The sequence below is a fragment of the Saimiri boliviensis genome, chromosome 8, assembly GCF_048565385.1.
Source record: "Saimiri boliviensis isolate mSaiBol1 chromosome 8, mSaiBol1.pri, whole genome shotgun sequence".
Lineage (NCBI taxonomy): Eukaryota > Metazoa > Chordata > Mammalia > Primates > Cebidae > Saimiri > Saimiri boliviensis.
In genome coordinates this window covers 32150767-32164673 of record NC_133456.1, presented here as the reverse complement: position 1 = coordinate 32164673, position 13907 = coordinate 32150767, and the positions used below count along the sequence as shown (strand labels likewise).

Sequence of the window (13907 nt, the reverse complement as noted above, 5' to 3'; positions counted from 1 at the left end):
GAGGTGGGTTTGTTCTCAGTGCCTTGGGAAAGCATTGGAGGATTGTGGGCAGGCCAGTGCTGTGTGGAGGAGAGGCTGAGAGGCTGGAAGCAGGGAGACTAGTTAAGAAACTATGGCAAAAGCAGATGGGAAATCATGGCAGCCTGTACTGGCATCATAGCAGTGGGAAGGAAGAAAGTGGCTGAGTTCCAGATGTATTTTGGAGGTAGAATTACAGGCTTTGCTTATAGGCTGTATATGGAGGGAGAGATGCATTAAGGAAAGGAATAAATAAAAATTAATAACTCCAGGCTTTACCTTAGGCACTGGATGGTTCATGGTGCCACCTATTGACATGGAGAAGGTGAGAGGAGGTACCAGAGTAGAGCAGAGGAGCACAGATTGCAAGCTCTGTTAGGAAATGTAAAGTTAGAGATGCCTAAGTAGAGGCCAGGAGCAGCGGCTCACGCCTGTAATTCCAACACTTTGGGAAGCTGAGGCAGACAAATCACTTGAGGTCAGGGGTTTGAGACCAGATTGGCCAACATGGTAAAACCTCATTACTATTTTTTTAAAATACAAAAACTTAGCTGTGTGTGGTGGTTGTACCTGTAATCCCAGCTACTCGGGAGGCTGAGGCAGGAGAATTGCTTGAACCCAGGAGTCGGAGGTTGCAGTGAGCCAAAACTGCACCACTGCAGTCCAGCCTGGGCAACAGAGCGAGACCCCATTTCAAAATAAAAAACAAAAAACAAAATCTTAACTAGCAACAACAACATCTAAGCAGAGATGATGAGCAGGCCTTTGTCCTAGGAGCAGGGAACTGAGGGGAGAGGTGGGCACTAACCTTGGTCTTCTGACACTGCAGTTCATGTTCTTCCCCTTGTTGCAATTGCTCCAAGAGTGAGTTAATGTACATATTTATTTTTATGTATTTTTAAGCAAATACATAATCAGAAATAATCTAGAATCTGTGAGAGTTTTTGACAAAATATTCAAAGTAGATTAAATTTAATTTTTTTTTTTTTTTAGTCAGAGTCTCGCTCTGTCACCCAGGCTAGAGTGCAGTGGCATGATCTCGGCTCACTGTAACCTCTGCCTCCCTGGTTCAAGATATTTCCCTGCCTCAGCCTCCTGAGTAACTGGGATTACAGGCACCCACCACCACACCAAGTTAATTTTTGTATTTTTAGTAGAGATGGGGGTTTTACTATGTTGGTCAGGCTGGTCTCGAACTCCTGACATGATCCGTCCGCCTCAGCCTCCCAAAGTGCTAGGATTATAGGTGTGAGCCACCATACCCAGCCAAATTTAAATACTGTTCACCCTCTTTGGATTGAGTAAAAAGACTGTGTGAAAGTCAGAAAGTTTACTGAAAAGTTTTCAGGATCCCAGGCTATATTTAATAGTAGTCCTACTGAATGAAGACCATCCTAATCCTCCCCAGAAACACCCCACTATCACATAACAGTTGTCTCCATTTTCCATGAGGCCCTTTTTCAATGGTTTTACTTCTTCCCACCCACAGAGGGTCATGCTCTGCAAAGAGAAATAGTGCCAGCAGTCTGCTTTCTGAAAATACAGTGAGTTTTCCACCAAAAGTGATTTCAGTTGGTCTAAGTTATCCTTCAGTCTGTTTACTACTTTAGAAGTCATAGAAAACTGACAAGGTCACCAAAAACTAAATAGATGCAAACTTAGACTATTTTTTAACTTAGATCAGTTGCACAACCTCAGCACTATTGATATTTAGTGCTGGATAATTCTTTTTTTGTTTGTTTGTTTTCTTTAGTGCTGGATAATTCTTAATTGTGAGGCACTGCTCTGTGCATTGCAGGACGTGTAACAGCATCCCTGGCCTCTGCCTATTAGATACCAGTAGCCCTCCCACACACACTGATGACCATCAAAACTATCTCCAGACATTGCCAGATGTCCCTGGGTAGGGAGGGGAGTGGTGCACAAAATCACCTCAAGGTGAGAGCCACTGACTTGGAGAAAATAGATAATCCTGTATATCAGTGATTGTCATCATTACTTCCATCCCTAAAAATAAATGCCATAGAATAGGAAAGGATCAGCTACATACACCAGAAGACAGCTGAGTAGTGAGTAAAAAAACCATAGTGAATAGAAGAGGCTGTAAAATACTTCCTGTGGCGAGGATATAAGCCTGGGTGACCTGGGGAAAGTAGAGGTTCTAACTTGAAATGGCCTTGGAGCATGTGCTTTCCAGCTGTGGGGAGGAGAGGCAGCCTCCTGCCCTACTCTGGAAGAGTTATGCTACGTCTGTGGCTGGACAGACACTACCATCTGGCCGAAGCACTAAGCAGAGTTTTCAGGAGTAAGGATTCATTGTTGTCACTCTGGTTCACAGTATGTGTTCAATAAATGTTTGTCATAGGCATGAATGAATGAATGAGTGGTCCCTCTCTGAAAAGTATGGTAGGCACAGCTACCTTCTATAGCCCCTGTTTGTCTTCTGGCAGGTCTGGCCAAGAGCATCATCAGTTTCCTGGGGCTCCAGGCCCCACCTTGCCCAAGAGAAGGCAGGGTGGCACTCAGCCCCCTGTCATGGGATCAGGAATGGAAGGACTCTGGACGGGGAGTCTGGATGGATGTGGTAGGTAGGCCTCCTTCAAGACTGAGGTCTTCTCTTGCCTTTACAGAAAACCGGCCCATCATGAAAAGCCTGACCTTGCCGGCCCTCTCCCTGCCCATGAAGCTGGTGAGCCTGGAGGAAGCTCAGGCCCGCAGCCTGGCCACTAACCATCCTGCTCGCAAAGAAAGGAGGGAAAACAGCCTGCCTGAGATTGTCCCTCCCATGGGCACCCTCTTCCACACTGTCCTTGAATTACCTGACAACAAGTAAGTGGCACTATTTTAAATTCCAGATGTGTGGTTGAACAGGAAAGAGGAAGAAAGGTATATAACAATCTCAGGACCAAGATGGCAGTGTGGGTTGGAGGTAATGTCTGGGTTGGGGTTTAAGGAAACATTGCAGAAGAGATGAGAGCTATCTCTACAACTCCCTCTCACCAGTGGTTGATGCTTTTATGAATGCACTGCCCCAAAGTTAACAAGGCCCACAATCTCCCTTTGATCAGGAATCCTATTGGGAGAGTGTTATAGGGGTCACATCACAAGTCACAATGGAAATTCCTGACTTTTCGGTGTAGACAAATCAGGCTTGGTGTTTACAAAAGGAAGTTGACTAAAAACAAAAATGTGATCCCCTCCCCTGACCCTCCATTCCCCACATGATGATACAGAAGGCCTAGGGTTGAGTGTTCTGATGGAGGATACCTTGACAAATAGTGTCACTCTAAGCTGATAGCTCTGGGTGAGCAGCACTTGGGGACCTGCAAACCTGGCCTCCTTGTAGAGCCTGTCAGAGCCCTCCCTCATCTCTAAAACAAATCAAGCATTGTTTTTATTGATAGAATATTTTCTTTCCTCATTTTTCCCTGTCATTTCCTCTGTTGCCACCCGGGTCTTTACCCACCCACTGACTCATACCCCATGGTAGAAAGAAGCAGGGATTGAACAGGAGTCCTACATTCTAGGCAGATTGTAGGCGAAGGGGCTGAAAGGCAACCTTTCCATTGAAGGTGTCATCCCCACTGTTTGGTCAGTGAAGAGAGGTATGAAAACAGGCACCTCTTGTCCAGGCTGCTACCTTGCACTACTAGGAGATGCCAGTTACACTGCGTGCTATAGGAGTGGCACATCTGGAACTCATCTGATGAGAAACCCATCTGTGTCCTGGAAAGTGTAGACTGTATTCTTGAGACTGAGCCCCACTGCTTTTTTCCCTAAATCCCTGGAAAGTAAGTCTCATTTCCTCCTGATCCTCCAGGGATCAGGAAGAAGAATACCTTGGAAAGACCATCAAATGCATTTTCTCTGTGCTTTCAACCACACCTGGAGTGCACCATACCCAAAGGTATGCCACCCTATAAAATACTACCCAAGGATAAAAACTTGACAAAATCCAGGCCAAGTCCAAAGAAAGCCACCACACACTGCAAAACTCTCTCTGATGGATCATAAAAGCATCCTGGGGCCAGGTACTGTAACTCATGCCTGTAATCCCAATACTTTGGGAGGCTAAGGTGGGAGCATTGTGTGAGCCCAGGAATTCGAGACCAGCCTGGGCAAAATAGTAAGACCCAGCCTTTACAATAATTAAAAATGTAACTGGGTGTGGTGGCATGTGCCTATAGTTCCAGCTACTTGGGAGGCTGAGGCAGGAGGACTGCTTGAGCCCAGGAGGTCAAGACTACAGTGAGCGTTGTTTGCACCATTGCACTCCAGCCTGGGTGACAGAGCAAGACCCTGTTTCAAAAACAACAACAACAACAAAAAATCACAGTGGGCTTGAGATCTGGACGTTCTATGAGGGCCTTGCAGAGAATAGGTCCTTTGTGGGACCCACAAGTTGCAGGTTTTCATCCTGAAGCTTTATACATTCCAGTGGCTGGGCAGAGCCACAGCAGGGCAAGGCCTCCATGGTGACCACTGGAGTGCCAGACTCTCTCCACCCAGCCATATGGTCTTTAGTGCTCCCCTTTCCCCATCTCACCAAAGCAGTCTGGTGTGAGGCTAAGCCAGAGACACACCAACTACCCTGTGCATTTCTCTGCAGTAATAATTGACCACACCCAGCAGGCTGCTACTCTCCTCAGCCTCACCAGGCTAGACTCTTTTCCAGGTCAGCTTTCTCTTCCAACCCTTTTCAGTCCATGAACATCTTCCCTAGCTCTCTCTTTGCCTGTGGTTGTCCCAGCAGTGTGGCTACAGTGCAGGAACCTAACTCCATATGGTCTTTAGTGCTTACTCTATAAAAACTAGCCATGTGCAGTGGCTCAGTCCTGTAATCTCAGCACTTGGGAGGCTGAAGCAAGAAGATGGCTTGAGGCCAAGTGTTCAAGACCAGCCTGGGCAAGATAGTGAGACCCCCCATCTCTACAAATGAATAAATGAATGAAATGAATGAATGGCGTCTTTGAAATTCCAGAACAAAAGTGCTTATCAGAATTCCCAGAATTGTGTTTTTGCTTGTGACCTCTGAGATTTCCACCTATCCTTGCCTCTTTTTGGCCCCACCTCTGCCTTTAGTAACACACTTTTACCTCTTGCCCTGGGAAATACAGTTTGCTGTGACTCGTGAAATTCTTGCTTGTCACCTAACCAAGCAAGGCCACTAACCATCTCTAGACAGGGTGAGAATCCAGCTTACCTTGGATTTTAGTGGGAAATTTCCTGAAATATCCGAGCCATTCATAACTAAGGACATAATTGGAATATTTGCTCTCTATTTAAAAGCCCCCTTGAAATGACTAGTTAACAAACTAACCCCTTATATCTTGTTTTTCTTAGGCGAAAGCTCTCCAGTAAATCAAAGAAGTGGAAATCAATATTTAACCTGGGACGTTCTGGATCGGACTCCAAATCAAAGCTGAGTAGAAATGGGAGTGTGTTTGTGAGAGGACAGAGGCTCTCGGGTAAGAATCAACAGCAATTGTTTTATGATACAAGTATTAGTTTCCTAGTTCTGCTTATTAAGTCTTTGGTTTGATCACATCAAGCACACTAGCTCTGAAAGAGAAACTTATAAATTAACTGGGGGAAGAGGAGTCTTTTTTAAAAAATGTTTTAGACTTACCAAAAAAAATGGCAAAAATAGTACACAGAGAACCTGTATACCTTTTATGCATTTTCTCCCAATGTTAACATCTCGTGTAACTATAATATAGTTATCAAAGCCAAAAATTAGTGTTGATACAATACTACTAACGCATTCGCAGATCTTATTCATATTTGGCCAGCTGTCCCACTACTGTTCTTTTTCTTGTCTGGGATCCAATCCAGGATCCCATATTGCATTTAGTTGTCATGTCTCCTTAACCTCTGCCAATCTAGGACAATTCCTTTGTCTTTTTGACCATGATAATTTGGAAGAGTACTGGCCATTTATTTAGTAGAACTTACCTCAAGGAGAGTTTGTCCAGTGTTTTCTCATGGCTAGACTGAGGTTAGGAATTTTTGCAGAAATCCTACAGAAGTGATGTTGTGCCTGACTCAATGTGGTACATGATGTCAATGCCTTATTGCATGTAAGGAGAACTGTGATCCCTTGGTTAAAGAGCTCTTTGTTATGAGTTTTTGGATCCCTTAATGGTTCTTGGATGTAACAGTTATTCCTATGGTGTTTGCTAGATGATGATTTTCTATTAATTGGAATTCTGCTGTAAAGATCTGTCCCTTCTTCCCTAGCATCATGATTTTTAAAGTAGGATGCTGCCCCATGGGACTTATTTCTGAGTAGTGGATAGAAATTGATACAAGAAGGAACTGAGGGAACCATATATAGTGGGAAATTTAACCAGTGCAGATGAATATGATGTCAGAAAAGAGAAGCCCAAGAAAAATTTTCATAATGATCTTTAGTGTTACAGATTGAAAGTATGATAAAAACGGAGGCAATAGTTATGAAACCAAGGTGTAAAAGATAAATGTACAAATGCAGTGAACAAACTTTGTTTGGATGCTGGTTAAAAAGAGAGAGAGAAAGAGACAGAGAGACAGAGAGACAGAGAGAGCTGATGAAGCACAATGGCATATGCCTATAATCCCAAAACTTTGGGAGGCTGAGGTGGGAGGATCACTTGAGCCCAGGAGTTCAAGACCAGGCTGAGGAACATAGTGAAACCCCAGCTCTAGAAAACAAAAACAAAAAAAGCTACAAGAGACAATTTGGGGAACAAAGAGGGAAAATGTGGATATAGATTGGCTATTAAAACACAAATTTTCAGTGTGCTAATGGTTCTTAGGAGACATATGCTAAAATTAAAATATTTAAGGATGAAGCAGCAAAATATTGATTCTTTCAAATAAGTCAGCAAATGATAGGTAGACAAATGTCAATGCAAAAATAGATAATGCAAATATATGTCAAAAGGTCAATAATTATCAAAACTAGGTGGTAGGTTTCTAAATGTTGAAATGTTTAATAGAGATTTGGGGGAAACATTAATTCCTATAGGAAAACTGTGAGAATATTTTTAAGGACTTTCCTCAAACCTGGTGATAATCTAATCACATGCCAAAAATCAGAAAGTTCAGATGTTAGAAATCTTATGCTTGCCTGTTAAAGTAAGGAGGGGTGTCACAGTAGAGCAGTTTCAACGATTTGGGCTGTAAATAATGGCAAATCAATTCAATCAACTTATGCAATGAGGGGATTTACTGGCTTCTGCAGTTGAACACCCAAATACAGGGAAGGCTTCAGGAGTGGTTTAATTCAGGGACTCTTTCTCCATTTCTCCGTGTTTTCCCCAGCTGTGTCCTCCCCTTTGGATCAGTTTCACTCCCAGACTGGCTTCCTTTGCTGTGGCGAAGTGGCTGTAGTAGTTCCAGGCCTTTCCACTGACTATTCCACTAGGTCCAGAGGGAGAAAGAACATTTCTGGTAGCTTGTTCCTAAGAGCAGGGACCCTTCTTTCCAGAAGGCCCCATCAAAATTCCCCTTGTCTCAGTATCCTTCACTGAGCCACACATTTCAGTCCCTGTTGTCAAGGACGTGCCTTATGCTGAGTGGCTTCGGCCTGGGTTCCTGAGCCAACCCCTGACATGAGGAATGGCACTCACACCCAAGAAGTGCAAGAGCTCTGTGCAAAGGACAGAAGGGAAATGGATTCTGGGTATGCATCCGTCATCAACTCATGGCAAAACTCAGCTTGCATAAAATGGAAAGATAGCCTGAATGAAGAGGACAGGTTGCCACAAGTATGACAAGACAGATACAAATCAGAAAATAGGATTCTTAAGGGAGAAACTGGGGAGAAGAGTACCTAGCCAAAAACTCTTAATCTATAAAAAGAGATTTGCTTAAGCATGTCAAAGAGAGAATTTCAGTTGCAGAATCAGTGGTATAGCCATGAAAGAGGTTCACCAGTAAGGAAAAGTCAAAAAACAATAAAACAAAACAAAAGAACAAAAAGGAAATAAGTGGTTTCCTTTGATCTTGATTTAGGAAGATTTCTACTCCAGTGTGGTTTTCAAAAAGAACAAATCCCAGGCATTGGATCAAATGGTGGTAAACTCACAGAACATGCAAGGTGTCCCTGGCCAGGGCTTCTCACACAGCTGGACCTCAGAATCGCCCACAAGGTGATCATACCACAGCAGTTTTGCCTCAGGAGGTCTGTGGTAAAGTCTGAGTATTGATAATTTTCTGAAAGCTCCCCAGATAATTCTGATAAGCAGCCAGGGTTGAAAGTCACTGGCTTATGATCTTATGAACAAACTAATAAGATCTTCACTAACTGATGCAAGGGTGAAATTTAAGAACCGTCAGTGTCAATATAAGTGGCTCCCTGTGGCCTTAACTATTGTCTGAAGTGGTTTCTTTTTACCAGAAGAATATTGCTGGCAACTCTAGAAAATAAAGATAAATAGGCTTTATGGTCATAACTTTAGTGGAATCTGTTAAAGTTAGGCCACTGAACCCTGTAACAAATATAATCCACCAGTGTAGCCTCTGTAAGTGGCACATGAGCTCACTGTTGAAATATGCGTGTGAAAAGGGGAGCCAGTAACTTAACATACGTAAATAATATGCTTTAAAATCTCATAACTAAAGATACTTAGAACTTCATAAAACACCAAAAGCATTGGCGACAAAAGCCAAAGTAGACAAATTGGTTCTAATTAAACTCCAGAGCTTCTGTACAGCAAAAGAAACAATCATTAGAGGGAACCGGCAGCCAACAGAATGGGAAAAACTTTTTGCAATCTACCCATCTGACAAAGGGCTAATATCCAGAATCTACAAAGAACTAAAACAGATTTATAAGAAAAAAACAATAAACCCATCCAAAAGTGGGCGAAGGATATGAACAGACACTTTTCAAAAGAAGACATATATGAAGCCAACAAACAGATGAAAAAAATGCTCATCATCACTGATTATTAGAGAAATGCAAAATTAGAGAAATGCATTATTAGAGAAATGCAAATCAAAACCACATTGAGATACCATGCCAGTTAGAATGGCAATCATTAAAAAATCTGGAGACAATAGACGCTGGAGAGGATGTGGAGAAGTAGGAACACTTTTACACTGTTGGTAGGAGTATAAACTAGTTCAACCATTGTGGAAGACAGTGTGGTGATTCCTCAAGGACCTAGAAATAGAAATTCCATTTGACCCAGCAATCTCATTACTGGATATATACCCAAAGGATTATGAATCATTCTATTATAAAGACACATGCACATGTATGTTCACTGCAGCACCGTTTACAATAGCAAAGACCTGGAACCAACCCAAATGCCCATCAACGATAGACTGGACAAGGAAAATGTGGCACATATATACCATGGAATACTATGCAGCCATAAAAAACAATGAGTTTGTGTCCTTTGTAGGGACATGGATTAATCTGGAAACCATCATTCTTAGCAAACTGACACAAGAACAGAAAATCAAATATCGCATATTCTCACTCATAGGTGGGTGTTGAACAATAAGAACACCTGGACACAGGGAGAGGAGCATCACACACTGTTGGGGGTGGGGCAAGGGAGGGACAGTGGCAGTGGGGGTGAGGTTGGGAGGGATAACATGGGGAGAAATGCCAGATGTAGGTGATGGGGGGATGGAGGCAACAAACCACATTGCCATGTGCCTACCTATGCAATAATCCTGCATGATCTGCACATATACCCCAGAACCTAAAGTACAATTTTAAAAAATTTAAAAATAAATAAAAAATGAATTCACCATGAATAGTATTGGGATTTTTGGGGGTAGGGAGGAGGAGCAGGTGAAGGGGAGTTTAACCATATCTAGAACATGAAACAGAGATAAGAAATAAAGTATAGAAATAATGAACTATTGACTAAGATGCGTAAACTTTAGAGCCTCCCAGATACGGATATTTTAATTGATTCAGTTTAAGCTTTTTGTATTATTAACGAGAAAGAAGAGTTCAGGGCACCCTCCAAAATGAACTGTGAGCAGAGAAGTCTCAAAGCCATACGGCTCTAGCAGGTCCAGGCTCACCTTTGAGTAATGCAGCTAAGAAAGGGGACTTGGGAACACAAAGGCTGCCAGAAAACTGGGGGCTGTGCCTCTGTAAGGCCAGGCCAAGGTCCCAGACAGAAAAATGTAATCTAAATATAGTCATAAGCCACAGGGGCCTGAGCTCTTAGTTACTATCCAGAAAGGGGGCCAGGGAATGCTTGGGGACTATCCCCCAAGCCACAGCTCTGATATGCTGCTGTGCTCAGCAAGGCCACAAGGAACTACATCATGAGAAAGAGGCTTCAACACCAAAGGTGTACACTGATGGACTTACAGACAGAGTTGCTGCCTGGCCTATGTGAGACAGTCGGGGTGCCTGGTCACTGCCTGTCAAGGTCGACACATGAAAACCAGAGACATACCAGAAATACAGCTCCTGGAAAACAAAGGCAATGCATGTCCTAGAATATACAAAGTGATGCTGACCAGGTAGTTTCAGGACAGTAAATCAGTTTATAGATTTGTGGAAAGAGCAGATCTTCAAAGGATAAGAATTCTGAGGTACATTGGAAGTGAGGCGGTGAAAGGCGTTCTCTGCCTTTGCCAAGGATTTGTATGGAGATGGCTGGGCATCCCACAGAGAGCCCCAGAAAGAGAGAAGCCCCAAGACCAAAAGGGGCTAATTCAGAACCTCCCTGCAGGAGCGGGTTTGGATCAAGGAGGAAGAACAGGCGATCTTTAAATGAGAGAAAAACAGGCTTGAGTTACGGCTCAATTTTGGTTAAGGCCCACTCTAAATGCTTCTCCTAGAACCTTCTCCTGTCTTCCCCTTTGTTGCTGAGCCCTGATCCATCCTGAAGAGCAGCAGCAGCAACAATAAACAATTGTTACTTTTTAATGAGTACTTACTCTATTGCAGATTAGTACAGTCTAATTACTTTATAGTCATTACCCATTTAATTCTCACAACAGCTCTTATTTTTTCTCATTTTATACCTGATAAAACTAGAGTTTAGAAAAGTTTAGCTGTCACTTTGGAAGGCCAAGGCAGGAAGACTGCTTGAGTCTAGGAGATTGAGACCAGCCTGGGCAACATAGTGAGACCCTGTTTCTAAAAAAAAAAAAAAATTTTAATTAGCCTGATTTGTTGGTGAGTTCCTGTAGTCCTAGCTACTCCAGAGGCTAGGGCAGGAAGATTGCTGGAGCACAGGAGGTTGAGGCTGCAGTGAGCTTATGATCCCTCTACCACACTGCAGCCTGGGCAACAGAATGAGACCCTGTCTAAAAAAAAAAAAAACAATGCAGCTGCTTATCTGGGGTCACACAACCCAAAAGGGGCAGAGATGGAATTCAAATCCAGATGTTTCTAAATTCAAAGTTACCTTAAGGGCTGCTAGTCCTGGGCCTCCTGCTTCCCCTCCTGGCAAGCTCGACCTAGAAGGAACTACCCTTCAGCCAATTGTGTTCCCTGAAAAGAGATGGTGTTTGTGAATGCATCTATTTAATACTATGCCTGGAATAAGTTTTTAGTCATTTAAACCACTCTCTTCCAAATATCTGCTAAGGTGGCTTACAAAGATACATGGCACACACCCAGTCACAGAGTAGGTGTGCAAAAAAGGTTTTGTTGGGATCTGTTCCAGGTTGAGGCTAGTGGGTGAGATCACTGGGTAGCACCCAGGCTGCAGGCCTCAAGGAACAGAGCTGCACCCGGCAGAAACCTAACTCCAGTTCCCTTGGGCCCTCTCACCCGCTGTACCAAATTTGCAGGAACCAAGATACAGTCTCAGCTCTCTGCTCTCTGGCCTGCTGAATACAAAGAGTTGCCTGGAGCCCGATGGATTCTGCCCCTGGATTCATCCTTGAATACTTTTTTGTACAATAAAATTGGGTTCAAGACTCATTTGCTATGAGCTTTTTTACAAAATTTCAATTTACCTTTATTATAATAAAGGTTATAATAAAGGTAAATTTATTATAATAAAGGTTATAATAAAGGTAAATTCATAAAAGTTAATAATAAAACTTTATAAATGCCCTGATTTTATTAGACCTGTCCCATTAAGAAAGTAGGAGCATCCAGGGTTGGGGAGAGGAATGTTTCGAAGGAGATCAATTATACTTGAAAAACTTTCCTGAAGAATTTTGTATTGTGTACTTACAGACTGTCCTATTTTTCCAAATGCTTTCTCTCAATATGCGTTCATCAGGATATTTTTTCTTTTGTCTTTAGTGGAAAAGGCTACCATCCGACCGGCTAAAAGCATGGACTCACTGTGTTCAGTGCCTGTGGAAGGTAAGATTTTTACAAGTAGTTTTGAGTTGGAGATTACAATTAGGAGGCTGGAGCTCACTTGCTCTGTAGTCATGATTACACACAATTATCTAGTTCCAAATCCCTCCCTGACCCTTCCCAAACTCAAGGGGTTCACATAGCCCCATAACCTCCCCTACCTTACTCCAGGGCTAGGCCTAAAGAGCCATCCTCTGTCTGTCCTTCCTCTAGACACAGCTGGAGTACCCAGCTACTTTTCATTCAAACCTAAACCAGGTAAAAGGTCAAGACAGAAGAGGCTTCCCCTTTGTGCAGAAGAAAAAAGCCAAGCATTGATTTATGCCCTATGGTTTTATCCCTAGAGGCCCATGTATCTTGAATTTGACTGTTTCCATATGCGTTTGCTTCCTAGTTTTTGTGTCAAGTCATGATTTTGAATTGGTAGGTTCATTATGTATTCATTCATTCATTCATTCATTCATTATATATCACTAAACATTAATTAGGCACCAGCTATGTATCAGCCCTGTGCAAACCACAGTATCCTTTGTTGGAATAGATGTGTATGCAGTTGCACATGACCTAATACTCATCACCAAAATAACACATAACATTTGTTCTCATAGATCTATCCTCCAGGGCTGACTTGCCTGTATCTCTTCCTTCTGTTTCTGTTAAGTAGCCAATAAGCACCATTACAAGTTACCAGGCAAAGGACTTGTCTGGCAGCAGACTGTTAAAACTCCTCTATACTTATCCCATCACCCCAGTCTCTTTAATAAAAGATATTTTTCTCTTTCAAAAATGAGTCAAACCAAAACAATACAGGAAATCTTTAGAACAACATTTTTTTTTTTTTTTTTTGAGACGGAGTTTCGCTCTTGTTACCCAGGCTAGAGTGCAATGGCGCGATCTCAGCTCACCTCAACCTCCGCCTCCTGGGTTCAGGCAGTTCTCCTGTCTCAGCCTCCTGAGTAGCTGGGATTACAGGCACACGCCACCATGCCCAGCTAATTTTTTTTTTTTTTTTTTTTTTTGTATTTTTAGTAGAGACGGGGTTTCACAATGTTGACCAGGATGGTCTCGATCTCTTGACCTCATGATCCACCCACCTTGGCCTCCCAAAGTGCTGGGATTACAGGCTTGAGCCACCGCGCCCGGCCTAGAACAACATTTTTAAAATAATTCTAAACCGTGGCCAGGCGTGGTGGCTCACACCTATAATCCCAGCCCTTTGGGAGGCTGAGGCAGGTGGATCACTTGAGGCCAGAAGTTCGGGACCAGCCTGGCCAACATGGTTAAACCCTGTCTCTACAAAAAAAAATACAAGAAATTAGCCAGGCATGGTGGTACGTGCCTATAATCCTAGCTACTCAGGAGGCCAAGGCACAAAAATGGCTTGAACCCTGAAGGCAGAGGCCAAGGCACAAGAATTGCTTGAACCCAGGAGGCAGAGGGTACAGTGAGCCAAGATTGTATCACTGCTCTTCAGCCTGTCTCAAAAAATAACAATTAATAATAGCAATAATTCTAAGCCTGTATAATAGTGAGATCTTAAGTTAATTTGATGCTTTCAGCATTTTCTTACTTTTATATTCATCCATTTGATTTGGTTTGGAAA

General features: G+C 42.9%; 1 protein-coding gene across 1 annotated transcript in view; it reads left to right on the top strand.

The window, feature by feature from the left end:
- The window catches only part of ARHGAP31 (Rho GTPase activating protein 31), a 116452-nt gene that overhangs the window by 90750 nt on the left and 11795 nt on the right, over positions 1-13907 (top strand). Inside the window, exons 7-9 of the mRNA XM_003935420.4 lie at positions 2649-2847; positions 5362-5486; positions 12245-12307. Of these exons, the coding sequence (XP_003935469.3) occupies positions 2649-2847; positions 5362-5486; positions 12245-12307 (387 nt within the window). The remainder of the gene's footprint in view (positions 1-2648; positions 2848-5361; positions 5487-12244; positions 12308-13907) is intronic.